This window comes from Mustela nigripes, chromosome 2, assembly GCF_022355385.1.
Source record: "Mustela nigripes isolate SB6536 chromosome 2, MUSNIG.SB6536, whole genome shotgun sequence".
Taxonomy (NCBI): domain Eukaryota; kingdom Metazoa; phylum Chordata; class Mammalia; order Carnivora; family Mustelidae; genus Mustela; species Mustela nigripes.
This window is the reverse complement of record NC_081558.1, coordinates 50,933,480-50,947,956: the sequence shown is the minus strand read 5'-3', so window position 1 is coordinate 50,947,956 and position 14,477 is coordinate 50,933,480. Positions and strand designations below refer to the sequence as shown.

Below are 14,477 nucleotides of genomic sequence, written 5' to 3'. Positions count from 1 at the left end.
CCCCTCCCCCACTTTGCCTTCTGGGCTCCAGCCACATTGGCGTTTATTTAGTTCCTTGAATGCACCAAACTCCCCTGCCCTGCTGTGAGCCTGTGCCTATTCTGTTCCTCTGCCTGGGCCCTTCTTCCCTGAGCCACATCCCCTTTACTTGGCTATCCTCCCCCACACACTTTTCCTTTAGTGCCCAGCCTAAAGAGTCTGTTCAGGGATTACTTAGGGACCCCCAGGCCAGGTCCCCTTGTTATGGGCTCTCGTGGCACCATGCGCTGTCCTCTCTAGCACTTTCATAGGTGTAACTTGACACGCGTTTGCGGCGCTCCTTGAGGGTGTCTGTCTCCCCCACTAAACTGTAAACTCTGTGGAGGCAGGAACTGTGTCCCTTGTGCTCAAAATTATGTCCCTAAGGTCTAGTCCTTATGAAGTATTCAATAAAAATGTACTGAATGGATGAACGGCTGAAAGAATCACCATGGAGCTGTTTTCAGATGTTTAATCCCAAGGCTCATGGTACAGTTTAAGTAGCCAGACCACAGGGAACAAGTGACCTGCATAAAGTCACACAGGCAGTGTGGTGGACACTGGTGAACACCCACCCTCAAGTCCAGGCTTCTTTCTGTTTTGTCATGCTGGGTCCCATCTGTGTCTCTTGCCTCTTCTTCTTCTTCTTCTTTTTTTTTTTTTGAAGATTTTATTTATTTATTTGATAGAGAGATAGAGAGAGCACGAGTAGGCAGAGCAGCAGGCTCTCCACTGAGCAGAGAGCTGGATATGGGGCTCCATCCCAGGACCCTGGGATCATGGCCTGAGCCGAAGGCAGCTGCTTAACCGACTGGGCCACCAGACGCCCCTTGCCTCTTCTTTCTGATATGGTGAGAGCCTGGTATCATTGTGGCCAAGAGCACAAGTGGCAGCTTTCCATGGAGTGGTCAGCTCTGCGCCTGACCCAGTCCTGTTCACCCCAGCCTTTTAGTCTACAAATGAGCTGCCCCATACCAAGGGAGCCAGGCCTGGACGAAGGTGAGGGGAGTAGAACAAGCAGTCTCCCATGCTGGGATAGACCAAGAGGATGGGCCCGCTGGTTGAATGGCAGGCCCGGGCCGCATCTCTGCTGAGAAGGATGAGCTAGCCCATTGTCCCCATCCTAGATAACAAGGGAGGGGAGGAGCCCAGCCTGGCCCCGTCCCTCCAGCTGCAGCCTGGCCAGGCCTTCCAAGGATTTGCCTCTTCTGCCACATGGTCCTGCACATTTGTGAAGACTTCCGTGTCATTCCATGGTTTCAAATACCATCCGAGTGCTTGCTCCTAGTTTCCCCATTTGTTTCTCTAGCCCAGATATCACCATCTGGGTGTTCCCGAAGCCCTGTAGACTTGTCATGTTCAAACAGAGCTCCTCTCCTTCCCTCCCTACCTCACCACTGCCCTGCTTCCCCTCAGCTTCGCAGATGCCACCCCTGTTCTCCCAGGAAACTTGGGACTCATCATGGAATCACCCCATCCCACACCCCATCCTCTCAATCTCCAGGGCCTGTCTGTTCACTACGTAGATATTTCTCGAATCCCTCAACTTCCCTTTTGGCCCCTTTAAGCCTGTTCTGCGCAGAGCAGTCTGCAAATGTAGTTTTACCCGGTCACTCCCCTGATCTAGACCCTTTGATGGTTCCCCACTGACTTGAGAACAGAGCTCAAACTCTCGAATGGGACTTTTAAAGGCCCTTGGCTATGTGGCTTCTTCCTCATTCTCCAACCTCATTTGTCACTCCCACCTCCAGCCCAGAATACCATGCTCGAGGCGCACCCCCCCCCCCCCTACGTTCTGTTCACCCACGTACTCTCTCTAGCATCCCTCTGGGCCTTTGTTCGCCGTAGTTCTCCATCTAGAAAGCTCTGCCCTTTCAAACTCCTTTGCAGCCTTTATTTCTCAGTCTAGAAAGTGCTTCCTCTGGGAAGCCATCCACCACCTTGCCACCAAATGCGGACAAGGGAGCCCTGCTCTGCTCCACAGCTGCTTCTCATCACTCCGTTCAGGAGGCTGTATCATCATCTTCTGTGTGTCCCCCTCAGTTCAGTGAGTGGAAGGCATGTGGGAGCAGGGTCTTGCCTGCTGTGGTCCCTGCTGCATGCAGCACACACACGCAGTGAGTGAGTGAAGCCTGAGAGGACTGAGGCCCTCATCTTCCCAGCAGCTGCTCACTCTGGCTTGCTGAGTCCTTGGTTGCTTTCAGGTAGCTTTGTCCCCCATGCCTCCGCACCCACTGCCTCCCTGCCAAATTCCTGTCCGAGACCTCTCAGATTGCCTTTGCCCACAGTTTTGGATAAGGAAAAGTGTCATCCTTTCTGTCTTTCTCTTACTGACTCTCTCTGACCAGGTGACCTAATTTAATGGTCCCCAAGCCATCCCAGCACTTCTGTACCCTTTCAAGATCACTCGTCTTCTTTCTCCTCTGCCTGAAATTCACCTTCTGGCTGTGACTTCCATAAATTTTGTATATTTAATTCCCCAGTGCACATTCCCCGATTTAATTCCCCAATGCTGTTCAATTCTTGCATCCCAGACTGAGCTAAGCCCCTGAAGTAATTTAAGTAACAGCTCAATTATCTCATCTCTCCTTTAATCTTTTCATTTCTATCAGCACCTAAGAAGCAGTGAAAAATGGGATGTGCAAAGTGTTTTCTGCCCAAACCTGCTTCTCCCTTGCAGTTCTTATCTCAGTCTGTGTCATCAGCTTCCACCCCGTTGCCTGAGATCCAAAGCTTGGAATCACTATCCGTTCCTCCCGCCTCCTCCTTCCTTTCTATTTCCAGGAGGCCTCCAAGATTATCTGCTCTTCTCTTGAGGTATCTCTCAAGCCCGGCCTTCTCTGGCCATACTGCTACCCATCCAGAACCTCAACATCTCTCTTCTCCTGGACTAAACAATTCCTTTCTGGTCCTCCCTCCAGCTCCATGCCTATGCCTACACCCATCCATCTTCCCATCCACTCATCCATCTAGCAGTCCACTCATCTACCCACCATCTACTCGTTCACCTAACCACCCACCCATCTATCCATCCATCCAGCCATCCATCCACCCACAAATCCCTCCACTCACCCATCTATCCACCCATCCCTCCACTTACTCATCTATTTATCCATCCATCCATCCATCCATCCATCCATCCATCCATCCATCCTACAGTCTGCACTCCGCGATCTAAACACACATTGATTAGATCATACCTTTGCTTAAGTAACTTCCATGACTCCTCACTGCCTATAGCAGGTATTCTTAGCCCTGGTTGCACATGAGAATCTTATAGAAAATGTTTTAAAAAATGCTAATACTAAGGCTCTACACCTAGAGATTTTGATTTAATTGTTCTTGGATTGGACCTGGGTCTTGATGTTTTCTTAGCTCCTCAGGTGATTCTAGTATGCAGTCTAGTGCAGAACCATGTGGCTTAGAGACTAAGTTCCAAGCTCATTAGCCTGGCATTCATTGCCCCCTATAATCAAGCCCTTAATCTGTCTCTCCAGCTTCATGTCTTTCCAGTCTTCCCCTAACATATTTGAAGGTCTAGCTCTACTGAGCTATCATCTGTCTTTTATGCCTGCTGCCCTCTGTCTACAATTCTATTTCTCTCCACCCCTCTGTTTGGAAAACTCCTACCCGTTCTTCAAGACCCAGCACAAATGTGTACTTCTCTCATGGGTCTCTCTTCCATAGCATCCACTATGAGTCAGGCACGTTGCTGGGTGCTGGATGTGTGCCCAGACAGAACAGTCTTTCCTGTGAAAGAACTTACAGGAGGGTGAAGGGTGGGGATGGAAACTCTTTAAGGAAAATGTTCTCTGAATGTTTTAGAACACCCAGAGGGCTGGTTAGAGAGAACATGGATGCTGGGCCTAGCCCTAGGATTTCTTAGTAAATGTCCTGCGGTGGCCCTGAGAACTTGCATTTCCAGCAGGTTCTCCACTGATGCCAGTGTTATTGGTCTGAGTACAGAGTTTGAGGACCCATGCCTTAGCGTGTGGCATGCCGAGGAGGTGTCTTTGAAGGTGAGACTAAAAGGAAGAGAAGGAAGCAATCAGGAGAAGGGCTGGGGCTCATGAATTCCAGATGGAGGGAATAGCATGTGTGAGGGCCCCAGGTGGGAGAGAACCTGGCACAAAGGAAAGGCCGGTGTGCCTGGGATGTGGAGAGCACAGGAGGAGAGCGGCGCTTCTCCAACTTCTCAAGCAGAACTGACGCTCTGCATGTGTCTATTATAGCACTTTATCACCTCCCACTGTAATCCTTTCTTCTGCCTCAGCCACTTGGGAAGGAGCCCCTCCGAGGCACATCTGTGTCACTGTCACCCACAGCCCCCTGAGACTTTTCAGAGGAAATGCTGGGGGATTTGGGCAGGGTGGTTATATTTTAGTGTTCTAGCTTTTTCTCTAGGCTATAAGCAAGGAGCGGTTCGTTCGTTGTTTCTATGGCACAGCCCATCCCTTCCCTTTTGTTTAGGCATTTTCCACCATAACCATCCTCTAAACCAAATTCCCTTCTCCCCAGTTCCTGCTACCTTCATAGATTTTTAGCTTATTTGGTGACAGCAAGAAAATTTCTGTAAGTTAGGAGGCCCCTCCTCACCTGTCCTACCCAAGCTCTGGAGTTGGGGTGGGATGTGGAGTATGGGGGTGCTACAGGTGCCCAGAGGCTGTCAAGGCTGAACCCCCAGCACATCCCTTCAACTGTGGGAGGAAGATGTGGACATAGTGAGAGTCAGCAGAATTCCCTCCCTCAAAAATGCTGCTACTGGGTGGCTGAGCATGTCCGTGATCAGCCTTTGGAGGTGGCCCACCTTGAGGGCATGAGGGGAGCAATGCAGGTCTGGGAGGGGGAGAACTTTGGAGACCACCACCCTCAGAAGGTCCTCTACCACATCCTGCCTATCAACCATTCCCCTTCCCACCCCGGGAAGCAGAGTGAGGGAGGAATCAGGTTTAGGGGGCAAGAACCACCACGTATGGGAATGTGAGAGTATGGGTTTGATTTTGGTTTCTAATTACCCTTCCCTCTTTCTTCCTGGAGAATAGGATGTATATACCCTCTACTGTGGATGGCAGAGGGGCTTTGGGAAAACATAGACAAGAGAGGGATAACACCCCAGCTTATTTTTCAAAAACATCCCATTTCTCAAGCCTTGGGAAAATATGGTAGGTAGATCTCTGGTTCTCAGACTTTAGCATGAATCAGAATCCCTGAGGGTGTGTTAGAACCCAGACTGCCACCTCTAGAGTTTGTGATTCAGCAGGTCTGGAGTGGGGCTTGAGAATCTGCGTTTCTAACAAGATTCACGGTGATATAGCAGCTGGTCTGAGGACCACACTCTGAGAACCCCTGCTTTAGCACAACACCCATCTTATTGGATGCTAAGAATCTCTCAATTGTTACAGGGGAAAGGTTATTTGTCTTATATGTACTTTACCCAAACATCCCATTTGGGTAGGTGAGTTAACATCCTCCTCAATATAGAACCTGAAACCCTCCAAGCTCCCAGTTCCATGGAGAGACAGAGACATGTGTTTCCAAGAGGCCATGAGACAAAAGCTGGCCCTGGGAGAAGACAGAAGGGTTCAGGGAGGCAGGGAAGGGAAAACTTTTTGTTTTTCCATTGCATAATTTTAGAACTAATGCAAGTATTTCAAACACAATTGATTGAGTATTTCTTAGCCTCAGGGAAGGCAGCTTCTGCCCAGAAGGGAGTGACGCACATAGCAAATGCCACAAGCGGTGGGAGAGGAGAATGGGATAGGCCTTAGAGCCCAAAGTACTGGATTTGGCCCCAGCACTGCTCTGGGACCTTCGAGGGGGATTGCTTTACCAGCGTGAATGTGTTCTAATGAAACTGAGCTTGAAAGGGTCGTGAGGGTCAAAGGAGCTATGGTGGATGACAATGCAGAACACTGTGTGGGTGACAGTTCCAGTGAAGCCAACCTGAGCTGCCTTGGTTTCCACAGGAAGGACCAGTACCTCCTCTCGCCCGTGAACTGTTGGTATCTGGTCCTGCATCAGACCAGGCGGGAGAGTCGAGATCATGCCACCCTCAATGACATCTTCATGAACAATGTCATCGTCCGCCTCTCACAGATCAGCGAGGATGTCATCAGACTCTTCAAAAAGGTGGGCAAGGGGGCCACTCCACCTGCTCAGATATCTCTGCCCCAGGCTGACCATGACAAAATTGCCAGCCAGATATGGTTTGGGGGCGTAGGACCAGGAGGGCATGTGTGTTGTAGGGTTCAAGGGCCAAGGGCTAGATGTGGTGTCCCAGACTCTGAGTCTGAATCCTAGATATGGCTCGTGGCCTCAGCCACTTCAGCCACCACCTGCACAAAAATAAAAATTTCTGCATGGTTGGCAAGTACCACATGTTCATCATAGGAAATTTGGAAAGATGGCCATGAGCACACACAAAAATTAAAATCACCAGGAATGTTATCACTGCAATCATCACTTTGGTGCCGTAGGGATTTCTTTATACAAACATAGGCAAATACATTTTCTGTTAAGTTCTCATATGTATATGTTTTCCAGAATACATTTCCTGAATGAGATGAGACTGCATATATGATTTTACTCTCTGCTTATGTCATACGATAAATTATTTAACACTGCATCACAAAATTTTTGCATGTCAGTAAATTTATTTCTATGCCATTTTTTAATGATTCTGTAGTATTTCCTGATACAACTTACTGTAATTTGTTTAATCAATCTTTTATTGTTGAACACTCAGCTTATTTCCATTATTTTACTCTTCTAAATAACACTGGGGTGAGCTGCTTTGTATGTTTGCTTTTTTCACATTCACTACCATTATCTTATGGTTAGTTTCTGCAGCAGGACTTTTTAGGTCAAAAGTTTGCTAATTTTTAAGGTTTTTAACAAAGTGCATGGTTGCTTTCAGGAGGTTTTACTCATATAAATGCCCAGAAGGCCAGTGCACAGGGAGCAGTCACTTGTATGTGCCCCGAGTTGTCTGTGTCCCACCTTGCACAGTCCCTGGCAAACACCAGACACTGTGGAAATGTTTGTAGAACCGAACCCACCTCTGTGGACTTCAGTTTCCTTTTCTGCAAAATGGGCTCGTCCTCTAGCCTCTGGGAGCCTCCTCTTCTGTGTTGGTCAGAAGGAGTTAGGATCAACTACTTCCCAGGGACAGAGTGAGGGTTGAAGGAAACCGCCCTGGAGTGAAGGAGGGGAGGTGTTACTGAGGGAGTGTGGTCTCTCAGTCGAGAGTTCTTAAATTTCTGGATTCACGATCCTGGTTCCTTCGTTTACTAGCTGGGTGTCCGGGCATTGTTACTTTAACTCTGTGTCTCAGTTTCTTCATTTGTGAGATGGGGATAAAAAGACGCACAGGGCAGTGGGGAGGATTAAGATGGTGTTAACCCCCAAAAGTTAGGCATGGAGAACGAGTGTTCAGGCAAGCTGGCTACCATTGTACCAACCAGTCCATAAGACTGTTCCTACTAAAATTATGGAGGCCGTCTGTTCTTGCCAGGCGCCAATTTTAGGGATTAGGTGACCTGGGATTGCTAGAAGCACGGGGAAGAGGACAAGTTGATTTGAAATGTAATAATCTGTCTGTGGTCTGTATTTGGATTGTCCACTTGGAGGATGACTTCTACAGTGGAACTGTAATCACAGGCTCGTTCCCTCCCACTGCACAATTTGCGCTGGTCCCTTCCCGGGGCCGTGTTTATGAAATGTCGTCCAAGTTGAATATTTGTGTAAGCAAACATAATCAGAAAGGTAAATACAGGGCAATAAAGAAAAAAAACCATGGTGGTTTGCAAAGCCAGGCTGAGGTGATTCCGGTCACTCACTCTGGTCCTAAGCTCCCGCCCGCGGCTGCTGTCACATCTTTTTTCCTGGGTGGGAGTGACTCGCAGAGAAAGGGTCATCAGGGCCGTTAGGAAACGAAGGGTCTTTTTCCTGACTGAGCCCTGGGACAAGTGAGATAAATCTTTTCAGTTCTCATTTAGGCTGACAGCAGCATCATTGGTGATGGAGGTTAACAGGGTAGAAAATAATGAAAAAAGGTCGACAGCTGAGCTTCTGGCTGCCTCGTTACCAGGCCACAGCTGAGAGGGCAACAAAGGAAGCGACCTGGCCCCTGTGGGCTGGGAGAGAGCTGGGGATGGGCCTGGCTGGCTGACGTAACACAGGGCTGTCCCTTTGTGTCACATCAGTGATAGATAATCTCGGCACCGAGGCTGCCCTCCTTCTGTACTAATAGATCCCACAGACCTTGGTACAACGAGGGGGCCAGCCCCTGGTCAGACTGGGGGGGCGGTCGTCAGTCACCCGACTCTATAGATGAGGAGGTCTAGCCCACAGACCTGCAAGAGAACCCAGACTTGTCCACTTTTGGCCTGTGGTCACCACCAGCAGGAGGCAGTCTGGCTGGGTTTTGGGAGTTTGTTCCAGAACTGCTCCTCACTGACTTATGAACCTGGGCAAGTCTCTGAGCCCTCTGAGCCTCCACGTTGACATCTGGGAGATGGAGGCGGTGACAGTGCCTACTTCAGGGGCCTGCTTGGAAGAGCCGAGGTAGGCCAAGTGTCCAGCACAGGCCTGGTATCCAGCAGGTACTCATTCAATGGCGGTTCAATCTTGATCCTAAAGAATTGGACAACCTCCCCATTCCTGAGCTGGGTCCTAGGACTCTGGTGGGTGTTCCCACCAACTCATGCTCTGTAGGAGGTGAGAGTAGCTTCCAGGCCAGGTGTCCTCTGCCTGCTGGCTTTTCCCAGACTCAGGATGCTCTTTGACTTCATAACTTACCTCCTCACGATGCTCCAGCCCCCCTTTCATAATGCAGTCTCCTCTGATGACTAGAGGCAGCACTTCAAATTCTGTGAGCCATCCCAGCATTCCTGTGGGTGGGTGGACAAATGCTTGCAGGTGGCCCTTGCTTTAAGTGTCAGATAAAGATCTGTCATAGCAAAAGGAACTGGCTGAAACCTTAGACACCATCCTAGTGGTCAGGGCTCTTATGGTGAAACCTGACTCAGCTGGCTTGAAGGAAGAAAGGCACTTAACCTCCAGAGCCAAGGTGTTGGGGCTTCAGGGCACAAAGGAACTTCATTTCTCTGCAACTCTGCTCCGATTTTCTCTGTTTTCTAATATTTTTTTGGCATGGGGTGAAGGGCTCTCTTGTAGTCTCTCTCCATGTGGTCATGGAGACAACCGTGTCCTTTCTCCATGTGGTGAGAGACAACCGCATGGCCTCTGCAGCTCTGGGCTCACATTCCCACCTGCTTCAAGTCTTATAGAAATTGAGAGAGCTTGTCTCCCATAATGGAGCCTTCTGGGCTCTGACTGCCCAGCATGGGTCATGCTTGCTCTCCTGGAGCTGCTCCGGTGGCCAGCAAGATGCTGTGCTCTAACTGATGGGGCCTGGAAACATCCCCACCCTGAAGCTGGGTGTGCATTCAACTCCACCCAACCCATGGAGTCTTCTTACAAGAAGGGAGAGAGGTGCCTGGGTGGCTCAATTAAGCATCTGATTCTTGATTTTGGCTCGGGTCGCGATCTCAGGGTCATGAGCTTGAGCCCTGCATTGGGTTCTGCTTAAGATTCTCTCTTCTCTGCCCCATCCACCCCACCTCTGCTTGCTTTTGCTTTCACTCCGACTCTCTCTCTTAAAAAAAAATAAAAGAAGGTAGAAATAAAGCAATAGATGTCCACTAGGTCTCTGTTCCAGTCCCTTTATCATCCTCTGAAGTTTTCCCTCTGCTAGATGTCCCTCATAAAGGACCTTCATTATCTCTCACGATGGCTCGTTCTATTTGGGATCAATCATGATTAATAGAAAAGGGAATTCTCAGTGTTGGCACTCATGGTCCTGGTTACATCCTGAGGGCCACACAGATCAGTCCACATGGAAACTTGTCTATTGCTTGAGGACAGAAATCATGACCGCCCCTCAGCCAGGTCTTCCCCACCTCTGGTTAGATATTCCAGGTCCCTTCAGTTTTCCCCTGTGATTTGGCTTTGTGTTTTCCCCTCAACCTAGGTCATACCCTAGGCTTTCCTAGCCTGCACAAGTTAACATTCAGAACCATTCAGAATACTCAAGGAAGGTTTGACCAGCTAAGAGTAGAGCAGGGCTCTCTAGACCCATTATTTCTAATAATGAAATCGATGCAGGCATTCACTTTTTTGACCTTAGTCTCGTCACATGGTTGGCTCCCTCTGAGCTACCTGCGTGAATCCCCAGGTATTTTCATGCCAACTGTTTTTTTAATCTGTCTTACAAATTCTGTACTTGTGTTTCTTTATATTTGGTCTTTTAAAACTTCATTTTATTTGATTCTGGTCAAATGGGATCAGTGTTTTTATTTAAGTGATTTTTCAAGCAGCAATAGGGTAACTCTTCTAAGAGGTCCTAATTCCTCCTCTATGGGGAAAGCCTGTTTTATAGCTTCTCCATGTTTTCCTCTGTGATACCTTCTGCTGTGTGTCAATTCTTTAACCCCATGTTTGAGTCTTCTCAAAAGTGGGTCAGAGGGTTGAGGGTGAGTTCATAGTGGGGATGACCTTTGAGTTGGGCTTTGAAGGATGAATAGGAGTCTGCCAAGTGGGGAAAGGAGGTTCAACGTTCAGTGTTCAGAGAAAGTCAAGGGCAAAGGGGTAGAGTATATCATGATGGAGGTCCAAGGCAACTCAGAAGGGGGGCCGCAAAATGTCAGGCGTCCACTGATTTTGGTTCTTAAGGACAATCTGCATGGCCCTCACTATGTTAAGAAAAATTAAACCAATATTTAAAAACTGGGATATTTCACATAAAAATTAGCACTTTGTGTTTCTCTTCAAAAATTAGAAGTTCTGAGGCGCATCTGGGTGGCGAAGCTGGTTAAACATTTGACTCTTGATTTTGACTCAGGTCATGATCTCAGGATCATGAGATTGAGGCCCACGTTGGACTCTGTGCTCAGCGGGGAGTCTGTTGAAGATTCTCTCTCTCTTTCTCATTCTTCCTCTGCACTTTGCCCATTGTGCACACTCTCTCTAAAATAACAAATAAATTAAAGGAATAAAAATAAAAAAGAAACTTTGCCACTATCAGATCCACATGGGTTGTCCATATTTGGTAGTAGTTGGCTGGAACTGAGTAGCTGGTAGCCCCTTTAGGCAGGGCACACTGTCCCCACCATCCCAGGGTCCCTGCTGTTGTCTGGTGTAGCACACCTGCTTGGCTCCTTTATTTTGCCTCCCTGGCCCTTTCGGCATTTGAATTTGTGGCCTCATTTTTAAGCACGATCCACAAATTTGAGCATCAGAAACACCACCTGGTGGTCTTGTTAAATAGGTTGCTCAGCCCCATTGCCACAGGGTCTGATTTGGGAGAGTGGAGAATGGCCCCAGAATCTGCCTTTCTCAGAAGCTCCCCAGTACTGCTGCTGCTGCTGCTGCTGTTGCTGCTGCAGTCTGGGGACCGCATATGGAGAATGACTTACCTTGTTTTACAGGTGAGGAAACTGAGGCCTACCTCTGGTAAGCACAGAGTCTGGCCCTGAACACAGGTTTTCCACGCCAGCTCCTGTACTGAATCCGCTAACCCCTGCAGAGCCCCGGTGGGGAGGGTCCATCTGCATCCTGCCTGCTTTCCCTTCCTGCCCCTACGGTGTCTGAGATGGGGCATGGAAGCCCATTCATTCCATTTTCAGTCTCAGCCTCCTTAACAATAGCCATCCATTATTCTATGCTCTGATGCCTGCAGAATTTAATTACTTGCCTGGCCGTGAAGTGAATTTGATTGTTGGGAACTGTGGCGTTCTGGAGGCAGCACTAATGAGGAAAGACTCTTAGCAGAGACGACAAGGCATCTGGGGGGCTGGTGTTTGAAAGCAGCCATTCACTGTGTGGCAATAGGTCTTGGTCTTCAGTGAGGTTTTCGTTCCCGCCTCGAAGATGTCCATCGCATTTCATAAATAAATCAGGGCTTTTGTGCCCAATAATTGCCTTGCTTTGTAACCAAGATCAAAAGCACCCATGGCCTTGGATTCAAAGCCAAGTTTATTTTTTATTTCTTGGTTGCAGGAGAGAGTGAGGGTTTGCATGCTGGCGGGTCCAGCTAGGAGGCCTGAATAGAGAGAGAGAGAGAGAGCGCAAAGTGGGCAAACTGCCAAGGGAATGAGAAACCTTCAGCCAATCCCCACTGGCTACCAGGGAGACAAAGTCATGAACACTCACTCTGCTAGTAGAGCCTGCTGCGCTGGTCCCCATCAGGCATTCTCAACTCATTCGATAAACATATATCGGTGCTATCATGATGGTAGGTAAACAATAATTATAGAAAGCAAACAGTGAGTGCTTGCTGTGTGCTGGGCTCTGGACTAAGCACTCCATAGATATTCAATTCTGAAGGCCTAAGTGCAAGATGCCATCACCATCCCATTTTACAGATGAGGGAACTGATACTCATAAAGGTGAGCTGGGATTTGAGTTCAGATGTGGTTGACTAGAGCCCATGCTTGGTGGTAGCTAGTTGCTAAAGAAGACAGAGATGAGTCAGACACATTGCCCTCTTGGGGAGATCACTGTAGAACACTGTAGAACAGAAGCAAAAACACAGGTGTGTAACTGTGATTCGAATACAGCAGAGAAGGACATGGGTACAGAGGGAGAACTTCTAATCTGGGCTGGGGGTTGGGGCTCAGAGAAGGTTGAATGTTGGGGATGCAGAATTTGAAGTGAGTCTTGAAGGATTAGGATTTGTTCCAGTGCAGGTTCCCCCAGGAAGCCAGGATTATAATGCAGAAGTATATTAGTGAGTACTCTTGGGGGTCCCCACCTGCAGAAGGAAAGAAGGAAAGCAGGAGGCAGTGAATGGAGAAGTTGTGCTTTGGTGCAGTCTCAACTAAAGCCGCAGTTGAGGGCGCCTGGGTGGCTCAGTGGGTTAAAGCCTCTGCCTTCGGCTCAGGTCATGATCCCGGGGTCCTGGGATTGAGCCCCGCATCGGGCTCTCTGCTCAGCAGCGAGCCTGCTTTTCCCTCTCTCTGCCTGCCTCTCTGCCTACTTGTGATTTGTGTCTGTCAAATAAATAAATAAAATCTTTAAAAAAAAAAAAAAAAGCCTCAGTTGACTCCTGCGGGGGAGCTCCAAAGTAGGGTGGCCCTTCTGAGTAGGGGCGAGGAGACTGGGCCTTTATCCCTTCTTATTGCTCCCAGAAGCGGGCATGGTCTTGAGCGGATACCTCTTTAGTTAAGGCAGTTCCAAAGAGGGCCAACAGCTGGGGTGTCTGCCAGTAGTGCTCCTCACAGCTAGGGAGCTAAATACTGTACACCTGAAAGGGACCTGGGTGGCATGTCACTATGTCCACACAGATACGCGGGGATTTGAGAAAAGTCAGACACAGGAATCCAGACCACAGCAAAGGCTAGTGGACAGAAGTTTCTGGGTGCTGCAGCATGGACAGGTAGGTTGGTGTTGCTGTTTGGTGCAGTGCTTAGGGCTGTAGACAGATTCTCTAGCTCAGTCCTGGTTCTGCCACTTTCTGGCCTTGTGAGCTCAGCCTAAACTCTCAATCTTCTAAATTTTGTCATTTTCTTTTTTTTTTTTTTTAAAGATTTTTATTTATTTATTTGAGAGAGAGATAGTGAGAGAGAGCATGAGCGAGGAGAAGTTCAGAGAGAGAAGCAGATTCCCCATGGAGCTGGGAGCCCAATGTGGGACTCGATCCCGGGACTCCAGGATCATGACCTGAGCCGAAGGCAGTCGTCCAACCAGCTGAGCCACCCAGGAGTCCCTAAATTTTGTCATTTTCTTTATTTTTTCTTTTTCTTTTTTTTTTTTTTTAAAGATTTTATTTATTTATTTGACAGACAGAGATCACAAGTAGAGAGGCAGGCAGGGAGAGAGAGGAAGGGAAGCAGGCTCCCTGCCGAGCAGAGAGCCCAATGCGGGGCTCGATCCCAGGACTCTGAGACCATGACCTGAGCCAAAGGCAGAGGCTCAACCCACTGAGCCACCCAGGCACCCCAGTTTTGTCATTTTCAAGATGAAGCTAATAATAGCTTCCTTTATGGGGTTGTTGTAAGGATTGAGAAAAGATCATCTAAAACCACTAGCTGGTACACGGTAAGCAATCAGTAAATATTAGCTATTATTAGGAAGGTTCTTGGGATTTTGAGAGAGAACATAGGGAGACTTAAGTTTGGAGATGGAGTGAAGAAGTATTTTATTCAGGGCACACAGGTTAAACAAAGGGTAAGAAATAAGAAAATATGCTCGGGAAGCCACTCACTGATTAGTTTTAAATGATGGTGGCCTTGTCTCTTTTATAACCTCATTTCTTTTTTTTGCCTTATATTGGCTAGGACCTCCATCTAGGAATGGGAGAGAAATGGTATTTTTAATTTTTACTTTTTAATTTTTTTAAAAGATTTATTTATTTGAGAAAGAGAGACAGAGAGAGAGAAAGAGAACAAGCCCATGAG

The 14,477-nt window shown here is 48.2% G+C and overlaps 1 protein-coding gene across 6 annotated transcripts in view; it reads left to right on the top strand.

Moving 5' to 3' along the window:
• The window catches only part of SRGAP3 (SLIT-ROBO Rho GTPase activating protein 3), a 251,163-nt gene that overhangs the window by 132,639 nt on the left and 104,047 nt on the right, over nucleotides 1-14,477 (top strand). For all 6 annotated transcript variants that reach the window (XM_059390216.1, XM_059390215.1, XM_059390214.1 and 3 more), the window contains exon 3: nucleotides 5,985-6,147. In XM_059390216.1, the coding sequence (XP_059246199.1) occupies nucleotides 5,985-6,147 (163 nt within the window). The remainder of the gene's footprint in view (nucleotides 1-5,984; nucleotides 6,148-14,477) is intronic.